Source organism: Micrasema longulum, unplaced genomic scaffold (genome assembly GCF_059751315.1).
Source record: "Micrasema longulum isolate JH-2025_06_02 unplaced genomic scaffold, ASM5975131v1 h1tg001024l, whole genome shotgun sequence".
Taxonomy (NCBI): Eukaryota; Metazoa; Arthropoda; class Insecta; order Trichoptera; family Brachycentridae; genus Micrasema; species Micrasema longulum.
In genome coordinates, this window is record NW_028278212.1 from 128,146 (window position 1) to 154,716 (window position 26,571).

Here is a 26,571-nt window from a genome sequence, read left to right on the forward strand (position 1 = left end):
GTGTGTTCTTATTTCTTTACTAATCTGGTTATATATATAATTCTTCTGTTCGCGTGTATGTCACTGAACTCCCCCTAAACTGCCGGACCGATTTTGATGAAATTTATTGTGTGTGTTTGAGCGGGTTCCTGGATGGTTTAGATTCACAATTGGACCCGGTAGGTGGCGCTGCGATCTCAGTGTCAAATGTCACTTAGTATATAGTTTATCGAAAATTAATTTTTTTAGAGATTTTGCGTTTGCTGAACCAGCTAATAGCAGGCGAGCCAACTTTCGGGCAGGAAAACGTCAATCAAGTCCGCCAGTGTGTATATAAAGTGTTAAATAAATAAATAAAATAAAATGTAACCAAATAATTGGCGATGAAAGAATTGATTATTTTCACGTACAGAGTTTGATATTCTTGTTGGGAAAACAAAATATACTCGTACACGATAACGCACCTTCATAAAAATACTGGGTCACCCAGTCCGTGTATAGGGTGAACCAAAAGTGAGCCAATATTCTTCCTAAGACATAACATCATCGATTTGTACCGTTTCGTCGGCTGGTGCATTGCAGATGAATATTCCCGAGCGATTACGAAGATGCACAACCGATCTCCCCCCCACTTCAAGTTTTGATGTACGAGCAGGTACATCGGTTTGCGCCGACGGGTCTAGTACCCCTCGATACGCATTAAAACTGAAAAAAAAATATTCCACCGAGCGATTTTTCTTGAAGTAAAACTTAAAAGTCTTTTAAAATATGAGAGAGAAATAAGTATATATTGAATTCGAATTGAATTCTGACATAACTGTCAGTTTTGAAAACGGACGCCTGGATGCACAGATAATGTGGCTAGATTCTGACCTATTAATATTTTGAATCGGGTTGTGGTCTTGTGGCTAGTGTTTCGGACTCATGGACCAAAGGTCCGTTGTTTGAATCCCACTCTACCCCAATTCGATAGGTCCCCCGGCTCTTTTCGCCAACAGGGGTGTACTTTATAAATGAATGCGATTCTCAAAAATGTATTGAATGCCAGTTAATATTATTTTAGTATTACCAAAAATCGTGTAAAAATATAAAAAAAAGAATCTGATTGGGATCCATAAAAAGCTAATGTTGTTAGTTAATATTTAAAAACAATACAACCCTGGTAGGTAGACGAAAAAGAGATTTATGCTTCTAACTTTCTTTTTAATGATTAGATTGAAGATTTTAATTTCTACGAACACGCGCAGCGCAAAGATCTACATTTCGCTGAAAACCGCACGTAAATCGGTTAAGCCAGTCAGTGACATAACACGTACAGAAGAATTATATATATAAGGATGATGTACATATATACATATAATTAAGAATAGTCCAGAAGGAGCGTAGAATCAATTTTTAATACATCGGACTGTGTCCAATAATTCCCCCACTATGCCTCACTTTCGCCGCGCGCATTCGTGATGTCGCCGCGCAATGTTGCACAATGGGAAAAAATATAATCTTAACACAAATGTAAGGTTAAAAAAAAAAAAGCAATGTGTTAATTTCTCCAACATTTTATTGTGCACGCGGAAATATTGATTGACACAACAGAGTAGATAAGTAAAGGTTCATTTAATAATAATAATTGAATTAATGAACTTTAAACTTAAAATGTAAAAAAAAAAATATTTGACATAAAACAGATATTTTTATATCATGTTAAATGATATTTGATGTTTTAAGGATAATGTCGGTCAAACGTCCACCACGAAGTTGTTTAATTCGAGATCCAATTTCCATTAGTTCTCTTATTAGATGAGCAAAGTAGGGTAAAAAAAAATACTACCCTGGCAACACTAACGAAATGTTCATTTTGTTTCTTCGACAATCTGACAGATGGAAAAATAATTAAATTTTTAAGTAATGCATTTGTTACATACATGTGTATGTACACATTAATTTGCTAATTACGCATTAAATGTGATTGCACCCTGTTTCTTTAAGATCCTAGCAGTATTTGTACACTTTAAAAGGACACAACACGGCATAGTTGAATTCAAATCGAGAGTTGCGTACTGAGCGACGTCTACAAAGAAACTAATGGGACGAAACGTAAACCTACTCATTTATGAGTAGTTGAGTCGCCTTCTGTTTGATGTGCGTATGCGGTTTCTGGACTATTCTTAATGAGGAATTCCACTGTTTTCTAATTATTTTTTTTCTATTAGCGTACTATCTAACTAAGCATTTTTTTTTTTTTGTGCGTTATTAACAAAGATATGATTTTTGAAAGTTACATTTATCAAATACTGCGCCAAATGACTGTAATCAGTGTGTCACTTTTCAGTAGTGACGTCATGAAACGGTTGGCTTTCTTACTTTCACTGACCGCGGTAAGTTGTATTTCTCCAGCCAATAACAAAACTGACAAGAATCTATGGAATATTGCTTTGATTACTTCATTTACTTGATCGTAATTTGCTCATTTCTATGTTATGGTTGTTTTTACGAACGTTTCGATTTAGAAAAACCTAAAAAGTTGACATAATCTCCGGTTGAAATGTCGAATTATACTCTTTTTTTTTCTATGGTCAAAACGTTTCTTACAAGGTGCGGGGGCTTTAAAGCGGAAACCGGAAACACTACACGTAGATATAATGAGTGACGTCATTATTTGCGATTTTAAAATGAATACTATTTTCAACATTTTTTATTTATTTTTGCGTGCGTTTTGAGATATTTCATCCTACTCCAATTTTTTTTAATATTCACGTGTACACGAAAATATTTTTAAAATTTAATTCCGGGTTGGGCCGGAATTCCTCATTCTATGCGTAGATCATTTTTTTTTCTGTACTTTTTTGCCGCGGCCTGCTTTTTGTGCGATTCATTTTCTGTTCGCCCTGTGCGCGGGGGTGTGTTGCGGGGGTACGGGATGACCCAGTTCCGCCCCGAAACTCCCTGTGGAGAAATCTGAATTTCCACTACGGAGATTAAAGGCAGTTGGCCTCACGCACGCCACAGTACGTCATCCTCAAGTAGCTTTTACACGAGGACATCTTTTTCATAAAAAAAAAAAATAATTAAAAAAATTTCAACAATGTTTGAGTATGTCCAAATGCTTGCCGACTGGCTGGATTTTTATTTATTTAACTGTTTGTACATAACGTTATTTGTACATTGGCGGGCTTATTGCCAAATGGCAATTTCTTCCAACCAACCAACCAATAAAATGAAAGTTTTATTTTTATAATTCAAGTTACAAAACATATTGTGTATGTACATGTGTATATATGTGTATATTTATATATACATGTGTGTATATATGTGTGTGTCTGTATGTATATGAATCAAAATGTGTATCCGAATAAGTTTATATTTTGTTTGTCTGTGCTCTATATTAATTTGTTAACTACTATAATATATAAAAATGTAATTGCCTAGTTCGGAACGGGGTGTGTACCCTTGTTAGCTGGGCAAAGTGAATATGGAATTGTATTTTGATAAAGAGTGTGAAAAAATAAATAAATAAATATTCAATAGAAAAAAAAATATTAAAAAGCTAAAGAAATATAAAAATAAATGTATTTATTATTACGAAAATAAAACTCTGTATCAGTGTTACAAAATTTTATTATTTTACAAGAACACAACTATAGTTTCGGGAGAGCACTCCTCTTATCGACGGGTGATATAAAACTAATATAATAAACACAGTTTTATATCATCCGTCGATGGGAGGAGTGCTCTCCCGAAACTATAGTTATGTTCTTGTAAAAGAATAAAATTGTGTAACAAAAACTGATAACTGATAACAAAGTTTTATTTTCATAATAATTTATAATGAAGTGTTACGAAGTGAATGCCGATTCAATTATAAATATTATAAATGTATTTGTTAAATTAAAGATTTAAGGTAAAATATAAATTACCTTAAATCAAAACTATTTCTCAATGGGAAAAAGGACACAGTGTGTAAAGTGGCCACTTAAACCAGCCATTGACAGGTCATAAGCCATGTAGATGCCTAGACTTCTATATTACCTTCTCTTGAATGTTCTCCATCTCTGTTGTAAAATGTTAATATTTAGACAGTTTAAAAAACAAGATATGTAATATGTTTATGTACATCTATATTATTTATATTACAAAACACACAATGAAAATAACAAAAACCTAACATAAGTCATACACTTGTGGAGCAGTTGATTCAATATTGGTATGGGCGAATGAGACAACCCATTTTACTTCAACCCAGCTCCACTATCCATTTTTTTATAGCCTTTTTAAACATTTTCTCGTTACTAATTGTTTTCATAGATAGTGGAAGTAGGTTATAGATTTTAATCGTATAATACTCAAAATCCCTTTGTCCGAATGTGGTATTTGTTTAAGTTGTCTTTGTGTTGAGGATCTAGTGATTATATTATTTGTATGTGATGTATTGTGGGGGTTATGTCTTTCATTTGAGTTCGAGTAGTTTTTGAATCTGTGGGCGAGCGTTGTTTTAGCGTATAATTTCTTCGGTGTCATAAGTTGTGATTTGTGGAATATTTCTTCAGTAGATCTGTATCGGGACTGAGTATTATTTTAATTGTGGATTTTTGTGCAACAAATACACTATTTAAAACTGTGTCACTCGCATTGATGTGTTTTCTCGGTAAATGCAAAGTTGCTAGACTATTTTTCTCTACTCCCCTGATAATGAATATCAGACGAAGCCTCGGCGAAGCGAGGTCGGGCTCAGCTACATTTTTTTTCGACGCCGCGTGGATATTACAATTTTAATATATTTATTCCTTGGTTGGTCGGAATTTCCTGTGACGTCACCCGTCGCCAAATCAAATGTATAACCATTGTACATACATCATGAATGAAGCCATCTGTTTGTATATTTATATTGACACCCCGAGGCCCGGCATCATCGTGCTTTTAAATTATTTTTTTTATTTAACTTTTTGTACATAATGTTATTTGTACATTGGCGGGCTTATTGCCAAATGGCAATTTCTTCCAACCAACCAATAAAATAAAATAATTATTTTTATAATTCAAGTTATAGAACATATTCAATAGAAAAAAAACATTAAAAAGCTAAAGATATACAAAAATAGGAATAAACGTATTTCAACAATGTTTGAGTATGTCCGAATGCTTGCAGACTGGCTGGATTTCCTCCCTAGGGAGTTATTCATATTTAAATTTATTTCAACATAGAGGAAAAACATTTTTTAAAAGGGAATATGGAAGTCTAGGCATTTAAAAGGCTTGCAACAGATGGAAGGGTTGACGAAATGTGGATGTTCAAACATGGGCAGAATGGTGAATGTTACACAGTGTGCAAAGTGGTCACTTAAACGAGCCAATGACAAGGCATAAGCCCTGTAAATGCCCAGACTTCCATATTCCCTTCCCAAAAATGTTTTCCCTCTCTGTTGAAATAAATTTTGATATGAATAACTCCCTAGGGAGAAAACCCATTAATACTAAATGCACCCTTGTACAAGCATTACTACTGCACATTCTAGATTACGCTGATGTTTCCACGACTGATTTAAGCTGTGAGCGACTCGATAAACTTGAACGACTTCAAAATACATGCGTAAGATACATTTTTGGTCTTGGGAAATATGACCACATTTCTGACTATCGTAGGCAGCTGAAATGGCTCAAAATCAGACAGCGGAGAGACTATCACTCCCTCTCACTTCTGTTCAATGTACTTCATAGTCTTGACGCTCCTATATACCTGCGTCGACGCTTATCAGTTCATAGTTTACCTCTTCGTTCTAATTCTCAACACGCTCTCTTAATACCCATCCACAATTCCTCTTTCTTCTCTAACTCATATAGTGTCCATGCGGCTCGGCATAACCGTACAGATGTACATACGTATAGATATACATACGTATACGTATAGGCTGGTTTAAGTGGCCACTTTACACACTGTGTAACATTGACCATTCTGCCTATATTTGAGCATCTATATTCCTTCAATTCTTTCATCTGTTGATGTTTGTGAAGTTAAAGAGCTGAAACCTTTATTTATGCGGTTGAGATTCATCTAATTGAATTATTTCACCTACATACTAGACTAGGCAACGCCTGAAAATATTATTTTTTCAATTTCTATACTTCTTCATGGACCAGGTAATTTATCAACAATATTTTGAGTTTGTCCAAATTTTTGTAGACAAGGACTGGATTCAACTCCCTGGGGAGCTGTTTATATTAACATATTACAACAGAGATGAAGAACATTTAAGAGAAGGTAATTTAGAAGTCTAGGCATCTACAGGGCTTATGACTGTCATTGGCTGGTGTAAGTGGCCACTTTACACACCGTGTAACATTCACCATTATGCCCATATTTTAACATCTATATTCCTTCAATTCTTTCATCTGTTGATGTATGTGAAGTTAAAGAGCTGAAACCTTTATTTAGGCGGGTGAGATTCATCTGATTGAATTATTTCACCTACATACTAGACTAGGCAACGCCTGAAAATATTATTTTTTCAATTTCTATACTTGTTCGTGGACCACAGTGTGTAAAGTGGCCACTTAAACCAGCCATTGGCATTGGTCATAAGCCCTGTAGATGCCTAGACTTCTATATTACCTTCTCTTGAATGTTCTTCATCTCTGTTGTAAAATGTTGATATAAACAGCTCCCCAGGGAGTTGAATCCAGTCCTTGTCTACAAAAATTTGGACAAACTCAAAATATTGTAGAGTAATACATGTAACAAAAATATAACAAATAAAATATGCGGAGAATAAAACCAATGACAGAAATACACGTACAATACACACTTGTGTGTTTGTGTGAGTGTTAGTGAGTGAGTGAGAGGGTGGGTGAGTGGGTGTTATATTGGAATGAGGGTGGACATCTGTGTAAATATTGCACAAGTGTCAAGTGTCGAAAATATTAAGAATTAGAGATAAAATAAAATAAAATAAGACTTTATTATTGAAACTAAGTTTAAGACAAAAAAGTATGTTTTAAGACGCGCATTTTAAATGTTATTTTTTTACAATCAAATGGATCAATGAGGGGAAAGTTCAAATTATATTCACGAGCAAAACGTATAAGTGGAGAGTTCTGGGCATAGTTCGTACGAACTGCCGGCACATGAAATAGAGAGCTCGACGTGTGACGGGTGCGGTAGCCGGGGACATTGAATGATAACTCCGACATGAGAGCCGGACTGTCGAGGCGTCCACTGAGTATGTCACGAAGCACCCCCGTTAGAGTCGGCCGATGACGTATGAGGTTTTTTATTTTTTTAGACATCAAAGTGAAAGGGGTCTAAAAAGTTGCGTTTTGGATCACATTGAATGTAAAAATTATTTTAAAAAATATTCCATACTACTTTTGGACCTTAACCGAGGTTTGAAGTTTATCACTGTCTGAACATTTTGTTATATATTGTTAAAATTATTTTGCGTTAGTAAAGAAATAACTTAATCACATTACTAATTCGAACGCGCTTTAAAACTACCGAAATGGAAAAAGTTTACACTCCGCGGAACTAATTCCGTCGAGCGCCTGGCTAAAATTGACGAAAACTATGGCGTATTAAAACAATGCTACCCATTGATTACAAAACAAAGTGCAACTCACGCCCTTAGATGCTTATTTAATAAGATTAATGCACATTATAACATTTAATCAGACTGATTTTCTTGCTTAAATACGAAATGACAGCCGGTTTACTAAAAAAATCGTCTTTTTCTAAAACTTCAAGCTCTGGTTGAGGGTCAAAAGAAGTATCGAATATTTTTTTGGATATTTTTTGCATTCTGAGTAATCCAAAGGGCAACTTTTTCGCCCCCTTTCATTTCAAAATTCGGAAAAAAAATGATCGGCCTACCCTAACCCCCGCGTCTGATAGTAGACGGCGATCTTCTAAAGTAGGCGAGTGGTGCTTTTTGCAGGAAGACATATAATCGAGATCGGTATTCCTGTATTATCAAGCGAAAGTTCTATCACGACAAAAAACAGCTTTATATTTCAGCCGGGACTCGAGGGGTTATTGTGTCGGTAAACTTTATGTGCGTGTGTGTGTGGACCACGCCGCGCGTGCTAAAAATAACATACGCGCGTGTGCGTTCGAATATTATTATTTTATTTTTTTATACGCCTCCACTCGTTTGCGAGTGATTTTGGCTCTTAGAAACAAGAAAAAGAAATTTAAAGAATATACGCTTCAGTGAACGACAAAAAAAAAACCATACCCACGAAAAAATATAATATAATGTGAGGTAGTTAAAATCAGTATGAAAGAGTTGTGACAATAAAATATTATTACTGTATAAAGTAAACGTAAACATAAAATGAAATTTCGGGCCAAAAGTAAAGAGGGACATTCAATTAGACTTATTAATTAAATTATGCAAATAATATTTAACAAATTCAAATATTTTTATTATTTGTCCTTAGGAATTTAGTCAGAAGTAAATAAGTATCCAAATCATTCTGGGCTAGTAAAAATTTTACGTTAAGAGGGAACGTATTATATTCTTCACATATATTTTGAAGGAATTCACTTCTTTCGAAGAGGGGACAGTCAAAAAACAGATGATCTAATGTCTCATCGTCATTTTCACAAAGACACATTGCCGAAGTAAAGACACCTATTCTCGATAAGTGCGAGGCAACGAGACAATGTCCTATTCTCATTCTTGATATTAAAGAGATGTTCAATTTTGATTGCTTTTCGATTTCAAACCATGGTGTAACGGGGATGGAGCATTGAATACTCTTATAAAACAACCCAGTCGAGGAATTCTGCCAGAAAATTGTCCACTCAGATCTGATTTTATTAATTATAGTTGGTAAACAATCGTCAGTAGGACGACTAAAGGAGTGCGGGATGCTTCCATGAAGGCATGCTTCCTTTGCTAGGTGATCAACTCTTTCATTTCCAGAAATTCCGATATGCGAAGGAATCCAACATAAGGTCACCTTGAAATTTCTCTCGAACGCAAAAAATATAAGATATTTCATTTCACAAATTAGTCCATCATTACTACCATAAATTCCAGATTTCAACTTTTTGATCAGACTTAGGGAATCAGTAAATATTATTGACATAGGAATCTCAAGGTGTATAACTTCCATTAAAGCCTCTTTAAGTGCAATGCACTCGGCAGTAAAAACTGAGGAATCGGAAGGCAGTATGAAAAGTCTACTTAATTGAAAAGTTGGAATATAAAATGCCGCACCACAACCTTGGGCTGTTTTAGATCCATCAGTAAATATAAATGTGGAACCAGGCCATTTTTCTTCTATATTCGCCAAGAATGTTTGGTTATTACCTTGGTGATTCAATCGAGCAAATGATTTATCAATACTTATATGTTCTTCTATTTGAGAGGAAAATATTAGTGCTTTAAATGGAGTAGAAAATATTGGCAAGTTGTCCCTGGGGTAAATTGTAAATACTGACTGAATATACTGCATGGACGAACACAATAAAAGAATAGATCTGCGAGCGTTTGTTTCATTTGTCATCTTTTGAGTTAGAATTGACAAGGATTTTATCAAAGGATGATCCTCAAATTCAATTCGTTTCAAAACAAATTTTATTGCAAGATATTTCCTGCGCAGCAACAATGGCATTTCACCAGTTTCTACCTGTAGAGATACAATGGGTGAGGACCTCATCGCTCCTAAAATTAAACGTAAACTCTTTGACTGAATTTGGTCTAATTTTTTCAATTGATATTTTGGCAAAGGGTCAAAAAAATAACTGCCATAATCGAGATGACTACGAATCAATGCTTTATACAAAATTTTTAAGGTTGACGGGTGAGCCCCCCACCACACTCGAGACACGGCTCGAAGAATGTTAAGGTTCCTCTCGCACTTTGCGACAACCTCTTCTATGTGTATATTCCATGATAATTTCCTATGGATAGTCATACCCAAGAATTTCACTGACTGCTTAATTGGGATCGGTATTTCCTGAAGTTTGATGCATATATCCGGTATTTTATGTTTATTGGAAAATATTACTAATTGACTTTTTGAGGGAGCAACTTCTAAATAATTACTGCTCAGCCACAACTCTAGATAATGCATTATTGTCTCCATTTCGATCGCACCCTGCGTTATGTTTTTATGGTGGAGATAAATAACAAAATCGTCAGCATATTGTAAAATTTTACTCATACTTGGGAGGGAACTATGTAGGTCTATAGTATATATGTTAAACAGCAAAGGGCTAAGAACTGAGCCTTGTGGTAGGCCCTTATAAACAGTACGCATAATCTTACCAGTAGGGGTTTCAACTACTAGCTCTCTCTGGGAAAGCATATTGAATATTATACGTGATAATTTTTTTGGAATACCTGACGTACAAAGCTTTCTTTCCAGAAAAGGGAGGTCAACGTTGTCATATGCACTTGCTATGTCTACAAAACACGCAATAGTGCACATTTGTGATGTCTTTGCAGATTGTATATCCACGTATAGTAAAGCAATGTTATCTAGACAAGACTTTGCTTTCCTGAAGCCGAACTGAGTGTAGGGAAGGAGGCGTTCAGTTTCAACATGCCATTCTACTCGAGCCTTTATCATGTATTCTAGAATTTTCAGCATACAACAAGATAACGCAATAGGGCGATATGAAGAGCCTTTTGATGAACACTTACCAGGTTTCAAAATTGGAATAATAAGTTGTTGTCTCCATTTTATTGGGACCACAGAAGAATCGAGAATATTATTATATAATTTGAGAAGTTCAACGCGAAAGGAATGTGGGAAGTGTCTTATCATTTGATAAGAAATAAGATCTGTACCAGGAGTAGAGTCTCGCGCATGACTGATAGCTAAAGACATTTCTTCCAGAGTAAATCTCTGAGAAAGCCAACTTGGTGACACAACTTTTTGTGCTTCCGAAAATACTTCACATTCTTGAGGAACGTACGGGGGAGCTAGTTTATTTACAAAATCTTCAATCCAATCAGTAGAAGAGCTAGACAATGATGATAAGCACCCTTTGAATCGACGTACAGCACTCCAAATTTGAGAAACAGGTGTTTCTGGTGAGAGTGAGGAACAAAACTCACGCCAACCTTGACGTTTTTTGCGCTGAAGAGTTCTTTTAGCTAATGCTTGAAGTCTCTTCAGTTCTAAAAAATTACCCAAAGACATGTTATACCTATACTCACGCATCGCTTTTTTCCTATCAGAAACTATTGAAGTACACTCATCATCCCACCATGGGGGACACTTAACTTGCTTACGTTTTGCCGTTTTCTTGGGGATAAGTTTATCTGCAACTGAGTACACTTCATTAGTTATAAATGATAGCATTGAGTTTGTATCTTCGAGTTCAAAAAAAGGAAAGCTAGCCGCTTCCAAGGCAGTTTCAAAATCTTTCCAATCAACCTGTCTCAGATCGTAACCTCTTGGCTGTCGGTTCAGATAAATTGAGTGTAAGGTTCGTTCGAAAGCAAGAATAATTGGAAAATGGTCACTTGAGTGTGAGTCGTCTAAAACCGACCATTTAATTAATCCCGCTAAGTCCGACGTGCAAATAGATAGGTCGACTGCGTTTTGATTCTGTGTGGGGGGGGCAAGACGGGTAGGTGACCCATCGTTAATTATGCATAAGTTAAGGCTATTCGTAAAGTCTAAGATAGCTCTACCACTAGAATCTGAAGAATTACATCCCCATGAAATTGAATGGGCGTTAAAATCCCCCAAAAGAATAAACGAAGATGAGAGCTTTGTAGTAATAGAATCGAAGTACGAACTATCAAAATGCATTTTTGGAGGGATATATATAGAAACAAAAGAGATTCCCGATATATCTATTGCAACAACTTGGTAATTTATGTGTGTTGGTATGGTGATGTGAGTGAACGGAATTTCTGATTTGATCAATAATGCTGTTCCCCCTCTACCATCAAGACGATCGTGTCGAACCGTCTTATAGCCAGGGATATTAAAAGTGAAATTTGGTGGAAGCCATGTTTCTGAAATTGCAGCTATGTCAACATTATGTTCTTGAAGTAATGATATAATTTCGGATTTGTTTGAAACAGCACTTCTGCTGTTCCATTGTAAAATAGTAAATTGTTTTGAGTTAAGTATCCACTTCACCGCCATTTTTAATATTATGAATTAGAGAGTTAATTATAGGAATAAATGAAGCAGCGTTGGACGGTTGATATGAATTAGGATTTGATAACAAAGTAAGTAGAAGTTTAGCAATAGAATCAATTAGACTAGAAATATTTGATGGAACAAGTTCTGATGATGTTGAATTCGATGAATTGTTTTGGGAATAAGCATTATTTTGAAGAGCACAGCCATCCGCAGGATTGGACGCCTGTCCATTCCGATAAGAGAGAAGTGATTCATGTTCCTTTGAATTCCATGCCTGAACATGTCTTGAATTTACAGCAGTAGACTTTATAGGAGGCGAAACCATTGTGATGGGAGTTGAAACGCGTTTAATATTTTTGGAAGTTTTTTCCGCATAGCTAATGGTAGATGTGGGATGTAAATTGGAAGCTTCCTTGTACGTCACATTACCAGGGCCATTGTATGCTTTATATTCTTTTGTCGAGTCAGTTCTGGGCATGAAAAACTAGAGGCACTGTGCGAGCCATTGCAATTTACGCATTTAATGTTTTCAGTCTGGCATACTTCTCCGAGGTGAGATTCCCCACATTTGTAACACCTGGGGATCGATCGGCATTGTGTTTTCGTGTGGCCAAAGCGGCAACATTGAAAACATAAAATAGTTGGAAAAATATATTGCTCCACTTTTAAAGAATTATGAAACAAATAAACGTTATTGGGTAATGTTTGCCCCTCGAAAGTCAAAACAATCGACTGAGATGGTTTCCATGTCACAGTTTCACAAGATTTATCTTTATAATTAAGACGTCGAGCCTTAATTACCTTACCACATCCATAAGGGACCTCGATTGACTCAATAATTTCTTCAATTGTAAGATCTGTGGACACACTTTTTACAATTCCTAATTTGGTTACTTTAAATGACGGTACATAGGCTTTCAGGGAGTTAGTAACGACAAAGTTTGATGTTAAAAAGTTGTTTGCTGCAACGGCAGTCTTAAATGTCAAGGAAATTTTAAATTTGTTTTCCACTCTCACACCTCCTAATATAATGTTACTAATTTTGTTGGTATATAAAAGTTTACCAAAAGTGATAGGATGAAGGGGTTTTGAAGATTCTTGGTATTGAACGAACACCAAGAATGGGCCAGAAGCATTATCCGAATAGGTAAATGATGGAGAGGAAAGGTCGGGAGCAGGGAAAGGAAGTTTGCATGGTTGCAAATCAGGGGAACTGGGTGCCCTGGGTCTTTTTCTATGCTCAAGATCAGGAGGATCCCCAGGATCCTCCATACTTAAGCCTAAAACAACGAAATGCGAAAAAGAACGCAGTCACAGAAATGAAATAAAAATAAATAATAATCAAAAATCGAAAACTTGTCAAACGCTCCTCCCTCGATGTCGAGTTATAACTTGACTAATCCAGTACAATGCACCGAAGAAATATTGTTATTCACACAAAATTGTACGCGCTGATAACAAAACACACAACCGTCCACTGTCGATGCTACGAGACAACTCGTGCGTTCGAATAAGTGGCATTAATTAATATTATTAATACGAGGCCTGTGGAGACTTCAATATTCCCTTTTCTAAAGTGTTCTTCGTCTCTGTTGTATTATGTTTGTACTGACGGCTCTCTAGGGGGTTGAATCCAGTCCTTGTCTACGAAAATTTGGACAAACTCAAAATATTATTCTACAAATCACAATTTATGACACCAAAGCAATAATACGCTATAAAAATGCCGTAAAAGCATACAACTTTAAAAAGTTTTGAACTTCAACTGACTACTACTACTACCATCACGCCATTTCCCCGTAGGGGTAAGCAGAGAGAATGGACCGCCACACACGTCTATCCTGGCATACACTCCTAGCCTCTTCCACATTCATACATCTTGTCATACATGCCCTTCGGTTCTGTCTGCTTTTGACGTGACCAGACTTAAGATTTTGGTTTATCTGATCATGCCACGTCTTCCTTGGTCGTCCTCGTCTAACGTTGCCGTTCATTTTTGCCATATATACTTGTTTTACCATTCTCTCGTCGTCCATTCGTTCTACGTGACCAAACCATCTCACTGACTATCTTTTTATATATTTAATATATAAAATAAGGAAAAGTCCAGAAAGAGCGTAGAATCAAATTTGAATACATCGGACTGTGTCCAACAATTCCCCCACTATGCCTCACGTTATGTTGCACGATGGGAAAAAATATAATCATAACACATATGTAATATGTTAATTTCTCTATAATTTTATTGCGCACGCGGAAATATCGATTGCCACAACAGAGTAAATAAGTCAAGGGTCATTTAATAAGAGTAATTTAATTAATGAACATTAAAATCATTTTAAACAATTATTTTTTTATACTTACGCACCCACACACCCGCACTCCCTTATTCATTCACGCATACACACATTCACATACACATGAATACAAGCGTCACACAAATACAATAACGCAAACTCTTTTCTTATATATTATGTGTCATTAGATTTACAGTGGATTTTTTTAATTGGCTTAAGTATTGTTAATATTTTTCTACTCATTTTGTTTATGTATAGGCTGTAAAAATCCCAAATAAAATATAATAAACTCAAAATTTAAAACAAATTTTATCTGACATAAAACGGATATTTTTATATCATGTTAAATAATATTTGATGTTTTAAAGATAATGTCGGTCAAATGTCCACGACAGAGTTGTTTAATCCGAGGTCCAATTTTCACTAGTTCTCTCATTAGATGAGCAAATTAGGGTTAAAAAAATTACTACCCTGGCAACACTAACGAAATGTTCATTTCGTTCCTTCGACAATCTGACAGATGGAAAAATAATTCAATTTTTAAGTAATGCATTTTTTACATACACATTCATTTGCTAATTACTATTTATTTATTATTATTTTGCACCACAACAGGCCAGGAGGCCTAATTACAGTGGTGATTTACATCACGGAACACACAGGCTTCAGAAAAATCACATTTTATTTTTGTGTTCCCACCGGGAATCGAACCCGGAACCTTCCGTGTGTGAGTCAAGCGTCTTGACCACTACACCACGGAGGCCGCCATGAAATGTGATTGCATCCTGTTTCTTTAAGATCCTAGCAGTAATGCTACACTTTAAAAGGACACAACACGGCAAAGTTGAATTCAAATCAGGAGTTGCGTACTGAGCGACGTCTACAAAGAAACTAATGGGACGAAACGTAAACCTACTCATTTATGAGTAGTTGAGTCGCCTTCTGTTTGATGTGCGTATGCGGTTTCTGGACTATTCTTAATGAGGAATTGCACTGTTTTACTGCTTTGACGAATACAGAACGATGAATGTTACGCAGTGTGTAAAAAGACAGGTCATAAGGCGTGTGGATGCCTAGACTTCCACATTCCCTTCTCTGGAACGTTCCTCGTCTCCGTTGTAATGCGGCGATGTCCATTTTGCTTCGCAGGATTCTCTCGCATCCCCGTGTTCGAGAACAAGCGGACCAGCATCATGGCGATGCTGTACGTGAAGGACCTGGCCTTCGTGGACCCGGACGACAACACGCCCCTGAAGACGCTCTGCCAGTTCTACCAGAACCCCTGCAACTTCGTCTTCGAGGACGTCACCCTCGACGTCATCTTCCGCCAGTTCAAGGAAGGTACGTAATGCGCGCGCATCTGGAAACTTAGTTCCGTGCGATTTATGAGTCGGCTGACTGTTGCGTGCGCTTCGCGGTGCTTGTTTGAAATGCCAAATTTAATTTAAAATCGCCCCGCTTGTGGAATAAGGTTTGTAGTAACCTTCCTACAAAATTTCTACTTCTGTTTAAATTTCGAAGTGTAATGATCATCGTGCGAGAGGTCTTGGTTCAGTTCCCGACATGTTCGATGTGAAATATTTATTTACTACTACTATCACGCCATTTCCCCGTGGGGGTAGGCAAAGAGAATAGACCGCAACACACGTCTATCCTTGCATACATTCCTAGCGTCTTCCAAATCCCATGTCATAAATGCCCTTCGCTTCTGTCTGCTTTTGAAACGACCAGACTTTAGATTTTATATACTTGTTTTACCATTCTTTCGTCGTCCATTCGTTCTACATGACCAAACTATCTCAGAGATCTCTTAGATTTAAAGGGGTGTTTTTTTTTACTTATACGTAACAGTTCTTCGCATCCTGACCTATTGAGAAGGAGCTGACGCCATTATGAGCCAGCTGACTGTTTCGTGCGCTTCGCGGTGCTTGTTTGAGATGCCAAATTAAATTAAAAATGCCCCGCTTGTGGAATAAGGTCTGCGGTGACTGATCGAAACCGATTTTCTACCTGAAATAAGTCGTCATCTATATATACTTAATATATATATATATATATATATACGGTTTTTTAGCGCCAGACCGCGAAACTTCAGAGGAACATTCGTTATGGTAAGCTTAAAAAAAATCCTAATAAAGTTTTTCCAAAAAGTCATTTAATTTTTTTTTATTTTTATTATTATTATATCAAAATAGTGTTTACCTTTCATTTCTCGAACAAGCATCTCTTCCGCAAACCCCTACCCCTCCCCGACAAAAAAAAATTGCGATAAAAACGTATTTGACCAACGAAGCGATACGCACCAGACGCGGACAAGTAAAGCGGCTGGGTGGAAGAGGGGTAGGGGCTTGTGGAGGGACTGCTTGTCCAAGAAATGATGGATTTATTACATTTTGAGATTACATTTTTAATTATTTTTTTTTTAAAAAACATTTTATGGAAAAATTTTATTAAGATTTTTTTAACGCTCACCACGGGGAATGTTCCTCTGAAGTTTCGCGGTTTGGCCCTGAAAAACCGTGTATATATATATATATATAGATGGCCGAAATTTGGTTTTGGTCGATCACCACAGACCGTATCTCGCAAGCGGGGAGATTCCCAATTTAATTTGGCATTTCAAACAAGCACCGCGAAGCGCACGCAACAGTCAGCTATCGGTACACCGATCGCAGCGTATCTTGACATTTTTTGTCACGAGAAGGTAATATGACCAGTCTTACGCTTCAGCTACCAGTCCAGGGACATGAAATATTCCAGTGTGAAAACACCGTTTCAAATAAATATTTCATATTAACCACGTCGGGAATCAACCCGAGATCTCTTGCTTGGTGGGCAAACGCGCTGACCATCACGCCACAGGGCTGACTAATGATTACCCAAATTTTATGATTTACCCAAATATTTATCCAAATATTTATCCAAGTATTTACCCAAATAATTACCCAAATGTTTACCCAAAAATTTACCCAAATATTTTGAGGGCCATTTCCAACTCCCCGCAATGCAAATTTCTTCTTAATCCGTATCACGTATTTTATCCCCATATTTCCGTATTGTCGCGGGGCTGATATAGCTGATGTTGCGTTCGCAGGACACAAGGGCCACCTGGCGTTCGTGCAGAGGGTCAACAGCGAGGGCGAAGGGGACCCCTTCTACGAGACGATCGGCCTCGTCACCCTGGAGGACGTCATCGAAGAGCTCATTCAAGCGGAGATCATGGACGAGACTGACGTCTTCAGTAAGTAATCCATCTCTTTTTTTTTCACTTTTTATATATGAGTTTCTTTATTATTTACCTTGCTTATAATATACAAGGTTTATATTTAAAAAAGTGGAATTTTTGCAGCAGTCAACAGGCCTGCCGTTCCACTAGAGGAGTGTTCGGCATTTTGTTACCTACTTTGGTTTATTTTACCAATGAGGAACTTCAGCCCTACGGGAAATTGGATACAAAAAATGTTTTCTAACGCGGGGTAAAAATTAGAGCATTAAATTGTATGACAAAGTTTCTTGAAAATGTACAGAAAAAATAATAAAAAATACTTTGATAAAAACGCACTACTTTAAATGACGTCACTGGTTCATGTGAATCGACCTATGATCTGAGAGCTATGGAAGATTTCCGGTCTGCTTGTCGCTTCTGGACCAATGGGAAGAACTGAATGAGAATAAGCGGAAATGAACCTCTGACGTTACACGCGGAGTTATTTCAGAAATACAAAACTTTGAAAAATCGTAGCGCCGATAATACGATATATAAAAATTTTTAAAATTTTTTTTTGACTTAGTTTAACAGTCTATTAACAAATAATTTTTTTTTTAAAAAACACTGAACTTCCTCATTGCCTGCACTATATTGACCATGTGTGATACTACCTCTCGTGTGAGTTCTTTATTACCCATCACCGATGGGATAGCGCGTAGATCTTCACCCAGGCCTCTGCATCACGCCTCCAGCTGTTGTCTTTAAAAGCTGGAAAAGGGGCAATGCATCAACAGGCGAGGGACATCTTGAGGAGTTTCATCGTCACATGGACAGCTGTCGATCTCAGAGAGCTCGAAGCGATGGAGTAATCCATCTACCACCAACTAATTCTTGCTGCTTGTCCCTTTCAAACTCACTATCTGGGCTTCACCTTGACGGCATAGTTGAAGATAAATTCTCCCTAGTGATTACGAAGATATCTAAAACTATCCTGGACGAACATCCAAGCTGGCGAGCTCATACTAATGAATGAAGCCGCAAAATATTTTTCAGTCTACACTCACTTAGAAGGTTGCAAAAATTCTTACCCATTAATACTAAATGCACTCTGGTAAAAGCATTACTACTGCTCATTCTAGATTACGCCGATGTTTCCATGACTGATCTAATTGACGACCGATGTAAATGCCTAGACTTCCATATTCTCTTCTCAAAAATGTTTTCCCTCTCTGTTGAAATAAATTTAAATATGAATAACTCCCTAGGGAGGAAATCCAGCCAGTCTGCAAGCATTTAGAGATACTCAAACATTGTTGAATTTTTCCTTAAATTATGATTTATTTAAATTTTTAATCGTTTTGAGGTTGGCACTTTTTTTCTTAAAAACCTATTAAAAATATGAGAGAGAAATAAGTCAATTTTGAAGTCAAATTAAATTCCAACATAACTGTCAGTTTTGAATATTAGCGGCTAGGTGCAAAAAATAATGTCGCTAGATTATGTCCTATTAACATATAAGAGTATCTAGGCGTTAGAAAGTTACCACTGTAAAAAATAAATTGTCTTATTATATTTTTTCCATCTGTTTTACTATCTTTCTGAGAGAACGCATGGAGAGTCGGTCTTGCAATCAATCGCTCAGTACTACCTCAGTAGATAAATGCGGACGATCGTTAAGCATATCGTTTTGGCAATGGTTAAAAGTCATATGAAAATCATATTCAAGCGAGCTTTTTTGCTTAAATTGGGATTCTCGTTCCAACTCAACACGGGACTTTCAGTCCCATGGAGTTGGGACTTATGTCTCGAATAATGTGCAATTAACTACCTGTAAGTAAATAAATAAATGACAGGTCATAAGCCCTGCAAATGCCTTGACTTCCATATCCCCTTCTCAAAATGTTTTTTTTCTCTGTCGCAACAAATTTATATGCAAATAATTGTCTTATTTTTAGCGGATAACAAGTCGAAGAGGCGTCGAAACCGGCCCCCGAACAAGCTCCAAGACTTCGCCGTTTTCGCCGAGCGGAGGGAGAACCAGCGCATTCGCATCTCGCCGCAGCTGACCCTGGCCACCTTCCAGTACCTCAGCACGCGTGAGTCCACCACCCTTAACTCTAGATATTTATGTTCCGTGACGTATGTAATTGGCAGCGGCGAGCGGTGAGTTTTCAGATCGGTAAGCTGCGAAAATTCTGATAAAATAAAGGCAGATAGATAGCGACTAAACTTCTCTTAAACGAGTAGTTTTACGTTTTGACCCATCAGCTTCTTTGTGGACGTCGCTCGGTACGCAACTCCCGATTTGAATTCAACTTTGTTGTGTTGTGTCGTTTTTAAGTGTAGAAATTCTGCTGGGATCAACAAGAAACAGGATGGGATCACATTTCTTGTGCAAGTACAGCTACAAAAGCACCCGATGGAACCGTTATGTTTATGTTGTCAAATAAAACAAAATGGCCACCAATTGGTTGCTTACCAACAAACCAACATCGCTTGCGTTTTATGAAACAGTGATAGGGCTTTTCTATAGGTTCACGCATTATTTCTCTGAGATTATATTACATTTTTTCATTACGTGTAAGTAAGTTGGTGTTTGTCCATTTAGTCGATCTATGTCAATGTACTGCCTGCATTTTGGGACGGCAGTAATTGTTTTTTTAATATATTTTTTAATTTATTTATTTTTGTTTTTTTACAATAAACATAATAATAAAACAGAGTGTAAAAAAATAAAGCATAATTACATAGCAATGAAATACATATTAATAGAAAAATAGTCAACTAAAAATCCCACAAAGGCATAGCCCGTTCGTGGGTATACAAGAAAATGTTAATGAATTTTTGCTCCTATAATAAATAATGGACAGTTATAATATTTTTGTATAATACAAGAAAATGTTAATGAATTTTTGCTCCTATAATAAATAATGGACAGTTATAATATTTTTTTATAACACGAGAAAGAAAAAATAAAATATTCTGTAAAAGATAATATGGTATTTTTTTTTATAGTAATTAAAAAATATTTTTAAAAAACACAAAAATATTCCTAATTATTAAAGGGCAACTAAATATATCATAGAAAAAAAGAGTTCATATCTTTAGTTTGAATCCAGGATAGTGCGTGTTTTTTAAAAGAAGGAAAATTTTGAAAGTTTGGAATCAATGAAATATTATCAGTAAAAAAATAATTAAAAATTTTTGGGCCTATAAAATATGCATGTCTCTGTGCTGGCCTCGTCTCGTTTTACAATGTGCTATTTCTAACACGCGATTCCTTATTTGACTCGATCTATTTGGATTACTTGTAAATAAAATTTTGGTTCTTAAATATATATTTTAAACATTGAAAACAATATATTTGTCTTAGATCTAAAAGTTTAGCTTCTTGGAACAATTGGAAAGAGGGAAAAGTGCGATTTTTGTAAAGCATTATTTTTAATATAAATTTTTGAACAGTTTCTAATGGTTTAATATGGTTGTTGTAAGCTCCCCCCCATCCAATTATTCCATAGGAAAGCGATGACCGTACAAGTGCATAATATACCATTTTAATCGTATTTAGCTGGGCGTAATACTTTAGTCTTTTCATCCTCCCCAGTGGACGCCTTCAAGCCGGACACGGTGTCGGAGACCATACTCCGCAGAATGCTGAAGCAGGACATCATCCACCACATCAAGTTTCGGAACAAGGAGCGCCTCAAGTCGGACCCCACCACGCTCATCTACGAACAGGGCAAGGCCGTAAGTTGACGTCTCTCTAGTGCGTTCATTTACTTTCATTTATACACACTCATACATCTTCTCGTGCGCCATGTCTTTCTCCGCCACTACTACCATCACGCCATTTCCCCGCAGGGGTAGGCAGAGAGAATGGACCGCCACACACGTCTATCCTGGCATACGTGCCCTTCCTTCGGTTCTGTCTGCTTTTGACATGACCAGACTTAAGATTTTGGTTTGTCTGATCATGCCACGTCTTCCTCGGTCGTCCTCGTCTCACGTTGCCGTTCATTTTCGCCATATACGCTTTTTTTACTAGTCTTTCGTCGTCCATTCGTTCTACGGGACCAAACCATTTCAGAGACCCTTTCTTAATCTTATCAATTATACTTGTCTCAGATTTACACTCTCGCCTGATTTCATCATTCGTAACCCTGTCATACATAGATTTCCCACACATTCGTCTAAGAGATCGCATTTTCTCAGTCTCCTCTATTTCTGCATCCGTCGCAAGATCTGTACGCAAAGACAGGGTAATATGGCGTTCTATCTTCCCTGCCTACCCTTACGGGGAAACGGCGTGACGGTTTTGTTTGAGTGAGAGATTATTCTTTATTACATTAAGATTTCTCCGAACAGCAATGGAAAAAATGAGGCCCGAAGAGACGATACTTCTAGGTTATCGAGAGCATATTCAACCGAGGCGCGAAGGGCCGAAAATTGAGGCCCGTAGGGCCCATGAAACGAGGCCTGGGGGGCCGTTCACATGAGGCCCGAAGGGCCGAATTCTTTTGATATTGGATTGAAGAACGACACATCATTCTTGAAAGACTGGTTTTTGTGTGACTAAAACAAATGACGATGGCATTTTTCAGGTGGATTATTTCGTCCTCATCCTGGAAGGTCGCGTGGAGGTCACGGTCGGCCGGGAGAGCTTGACCTTCGAGAGCGGACCCTTCACCTACTTCGGGTCCCAGGCGCTCATGCAGAACGTGTGCATCGGTAAGGCCGACATTACTCTGTTCGCTTGTGGGTGCGGCGAGCTCCTACGCCAGTCGGAGGCGACGGTGTGAAACGCCGCGTGGCGTCTCTGGATCTCTTCCCTTTCTTCTCGACGAGTTCTCAGTTGACCTGCCGTAAACCCGAAATCTATCACAACTCTCTTATCGTTGATTCATTATCATTAACAAATAGCAAATTATTATCAGTTTGGAGTTATGAATTATAAATATATAAACCATTTAGAGTTACATATTTTTGAATCGAATAAAAATTAATTTCAAGGTCTCAGCCAATCGAACACGGCGACATTGGATCAACCGGACGAAAAGAGAGTATTCCTCACACCGAGCGGTTGGTTATAAATGTGTACACTAGATAAGGCCGATAATGTATGAAGTTTTTTTATTTTTTTAGTCATCAAAGTGAAAGGGGTCTAAAAAGTTGCATTTTGGATCACATTCAACGTAAAAATTATTTAAAAAAATATTCCATACTACTTTTGGCCCTCAACCGAGGTTTGACGTTTATTACTGTCTGAACATTTTGTTAATTATCAATATTGACAAAAAAAAAATTGTTAGAGAAGATATGACTTAATCGCATTACAAATTTTAACACGTTTTAAAACTACCGAAACGCAAAAAGTTTACACTCCCCGGAACTGATTCCGTCGAGCGCCTGGCTAATATTGACGAAAACAATGGCCCATTAAAACAATGCTACCCTATTATTACAAAATAAAGTGCAGCTCACGCCCTTAGATGCTTATTTAATAAGGTTTAATGCACGTTATAAAATTTTAATTGGACTGGTTTTCTTATTTAAATACGAAATGACAGCCGGTTTAGGGCAAAAAAAAATATTTTTCGATAACTTCAAGCTGTGGTTGAGGGTCAAAAGTAGTATCGAATTTTTTAAAAATATTTTTTGAATTCTGAGTAATTTCAAAGGTAACTTTTTAGACCTTTTTTATTTCAAAATTCAAAAAAAAAAATTATTGGCCCACCCTAATGTACACCACAAAATCCAGCACAATTAGTTTTAATTCAACGATAATAGAGCTTTCATAGTGCACATGCGAAAGACGCGAATCTGCCATTTTCCGCACATGCGTGTCATATGAAAAATGTAAAACATTTCAGTTAGACCATTTTTTTTGCCATCACGTGCTAAGGACTTATTTAAATGTCTTAGAAAATAAATCGGTTTAAAGTTTTTTTTTCCCAAATTGGAAAATCACTTTTTGCAGCATTGTAAAATCACTATTTGCAAACTCGTAAAAACACTTTTTGCAACATTGAAAAATTACCACATGAGACATTGTATAATCACTATTTGCAATATTTTAAAATCAACAAACGCAAAATTGTAAAATCACTTCTCACAAAATAGTTAAATCTTTTCGCAAATATTAATTATCACTTTTAGCATCATTGTAAATCACTATACGCAACATTGTATAATCACTATTTGCAAACTCGTAAAAACACTTTTTGCAACATTGAAAAATTACCACATGAGACATTGTATAATCACTATTTGCAATATTTTGAAAATCACTTCTCGCAAAATAGTAAATTCTTTACGCAAATCTTATTTATCACTTTTTGCATCATTGTAAATCAGTATACGCAACATTGTATAATCACTATTTGCAAACTCGTTAAAACACTTTTCGTAACTTTGTAAAATTACCTCATGACATTGTATAATCACTATTTGCAATATTTTAAAATCACTAAATGCAAAATTGTAAAATCACTTCTCGCAAAATGGTAAATTCTTTACGCAAATCTTAATTATCACTTTGTGCATCATTGTAAATCAGTACACGCAACATCGTATAATCACTATTTGCAAACTCGTTAAAACACTTTTCGTAACTTTGTAAAATTACCACATGACATTGTATAATCACTATTTGCAATATTTTAAAATCACTAAATGCAAAATTGTAAAATCAATTCTCGCAAAATGGTAAATTCTTTACGCAAATCTTAATTATCACTTTGTGCATCATTGTAAATCAGTACACGCAACGTCGTATAATCACTATTTGCAAACTCGTTAAAAAACACTTTTTGCAACATTGTAAAATTACAACATGAGACATTGTATAATCACTATTTGCAATATTTAAAAATCACTAAACGCAAAATTGTAAAATCACTTTTCGCAAAATAGTAAATTCTTTACGCAAATAAATAAATTATCACTTTTTGCAAACTCGTAAAAACACTTTTTGTAACATTGTAAGATTACCATATGAAATATTGTATAATCACTATTTGTAATATTGTAAAATCATTAAATGCAAAATTGTAGGATCACTTCTCGCAAAATAGTAAAATCTTTCCCAAATCAGAAAAATTATTTTTGCAAATCTTAATTATCACTTTTTGCATCATTGTAAAATCAGTATACGCATTGTATAATCAATATTTGCAAACTCAATTAAACACTTTATGCGACATTGTAAAATTGCCATATGAAACATTGTATAATCACTATTCGCAATATTTTACAATCACTAAATGCAAAATTGTAAAATCTTTTCCAAATTCGAAAGTCATAAATAAATCGATCATGTCTCACGCCACTGCTCTGCGAGATCATTAGCGGTGTGTGATCTGTTGTCGATCCGAATTTTCAGCCGAGTCGCCCGCGGTCCCCCCCACGGCGCTGGGGTCTCTGCAGTCCATCAACATGGACTCCATGCTGCGGTACACCTTCATCCCCGACTACTCCGTGCGGGCCGTCACCGAGGTCTTCTACGTCAGCGTCAAAAGGTAACTTTGAAGATTCTCGATTTGGAAAACGGCGTTTCAAACGCTATTCCTCAAGGACTATTTTTCTTTGAGATGATACTTTCGACGTGTGACTCGCAACCCATGTGGCGCTCGACGCGGCCGTTTTAGGCATTATTCATTTTTAGAACAAATCGGCCCGTCGACATTTCAACCGTAATAAGAATATCCAATACTGACTGAATTCATTGTGATATTTTTTATAAGTTATGTGTTAAATTGATGGATAAAAAAGCTACACAATTTGATTTCAAGTTGTTATCACTCAGAACCACAGAAAAAATAGCAATTTACAGTACAGTAAAACCTCGTTTTTACGTTACTCGATTTTACTCATTTTTTCCATACATTCTCATTCAAATATTCCCCCAATTGGCGTTTTTACGTTTTTCATAACTCCGGTTTTACGTTGAAATTTTTTCAAAACTCATTCGTTTTGTCGAAAGACAAAAAGCCGCACGCCGCCGCGTGAACGGAGAATAAAATCGAAGTAAATAAAAAAGTGTGTAAATCATTGTCTCGAACAAAATTCGAAGTAGGTGCAGTGTAATTGGCCATTTTGTTGAAGTGTCTATTTTGATATTTCACTAAATTGTGACATGCGGTCGACGCGTGTTTGGGAAGAATAAAGTCTTTACATCAATAAATTACGACGCAGAAAGTTTAAAAATTTGGCAATAGAAATATTATTTGACGTTATAAACATAATGTGAAAAGAAGATAGTTTAAACTGTTATTATAAAAGTGTGAAACAGTTTTGCCGCGATGTAAATGACAGTTGAAATTCAATGGTGCCATACTGAAAAATGTGATACCATATAAATAAATTTAAACAGAGGTTTTACTGTATATATCACTTGCATTATATAATATTATGAACCTACTATAGAGATACAAATAAATGATAAATAAAAAAATATAAAAAATATAAAAATTTACATATTAATATATATATATATATTTTTTAAAACCAACTTAATTAATAAACACAGTTCTATATTTTATTACTTAATATTGTATTTTTTAAAATTTATGTTGTTTACTCATCTTCTTTTTTTATACCAACTTTACTTGTAACCAATGTTCCATCTTTTGTTGCTTTATATTGTATTTTTTAAATTTAATGTTGTTTATATACTCATATTTTATACAACTTTCATGTTTGTAAAAGCCTTATGGGCGTGAAAAATTAATTTAAAAAAAATAATTAAAAAAATGAAATAAAAATTTGCAGCTTACCTGTAAATTAAATCACCGTTTGCCACTGGTGGATGGGCTTTTAACAAGAAAAATTGTGTCTCCTTTCCTTGCTTGACTAGCTCCTGAAATGATAGTCCTCCGCGGTGCCCATTGTGTGCAGAGCCCCACCAGAATAAACTCCTACAAAGCAACGCCTTTTATTATTCAGTCCGCTGCTATGAGAGCGCGTTAGCGAGGAGCCTGTCCA

At 36.2% G+C, this 26,571-nt stretch overlaps 1 protein-coding gene across 1 annotated transcript in view; it reads left to right on the forward strand.

Annotated features, from left to right (window-relative positions):
• The window catches only part of uex (metal transporter uex), an 82,005-nt gene extending 56,842 nt beyond the window's left edge, over positions 1-25,163 (forward strand). Inside the window, exons 5-10 of the mRNA XM_088232823.1 lie at positions 15,531-15,722; positions 17,476-17,622; positions 19,545-19,685; positions 21,194-21,336; positions 22,191-22,317; positions 24,971-25,163. Of these exons, the coding sequence (XP_088088949.1) occupies positions 15,531-15,722; positions 17,476-17,622; positions 19,545-19,685; positions 21,194-21,336; positions 22,191-22,317; positions 24,971-25,110 (890 nt within the window). The 3' untranslated portion in view covers positions 25,111-25,163. The remainder of the gene's footprint in view (positions 1-15,530; positions 15,723-17,475; positions 17,623-19,544; positions 19,686-21,193; positions 21,337-22,190; positions 22,318-24,970) is intronic.
• Positions 25,164-26,571: the final 1,408 nt, after the last annotated feature.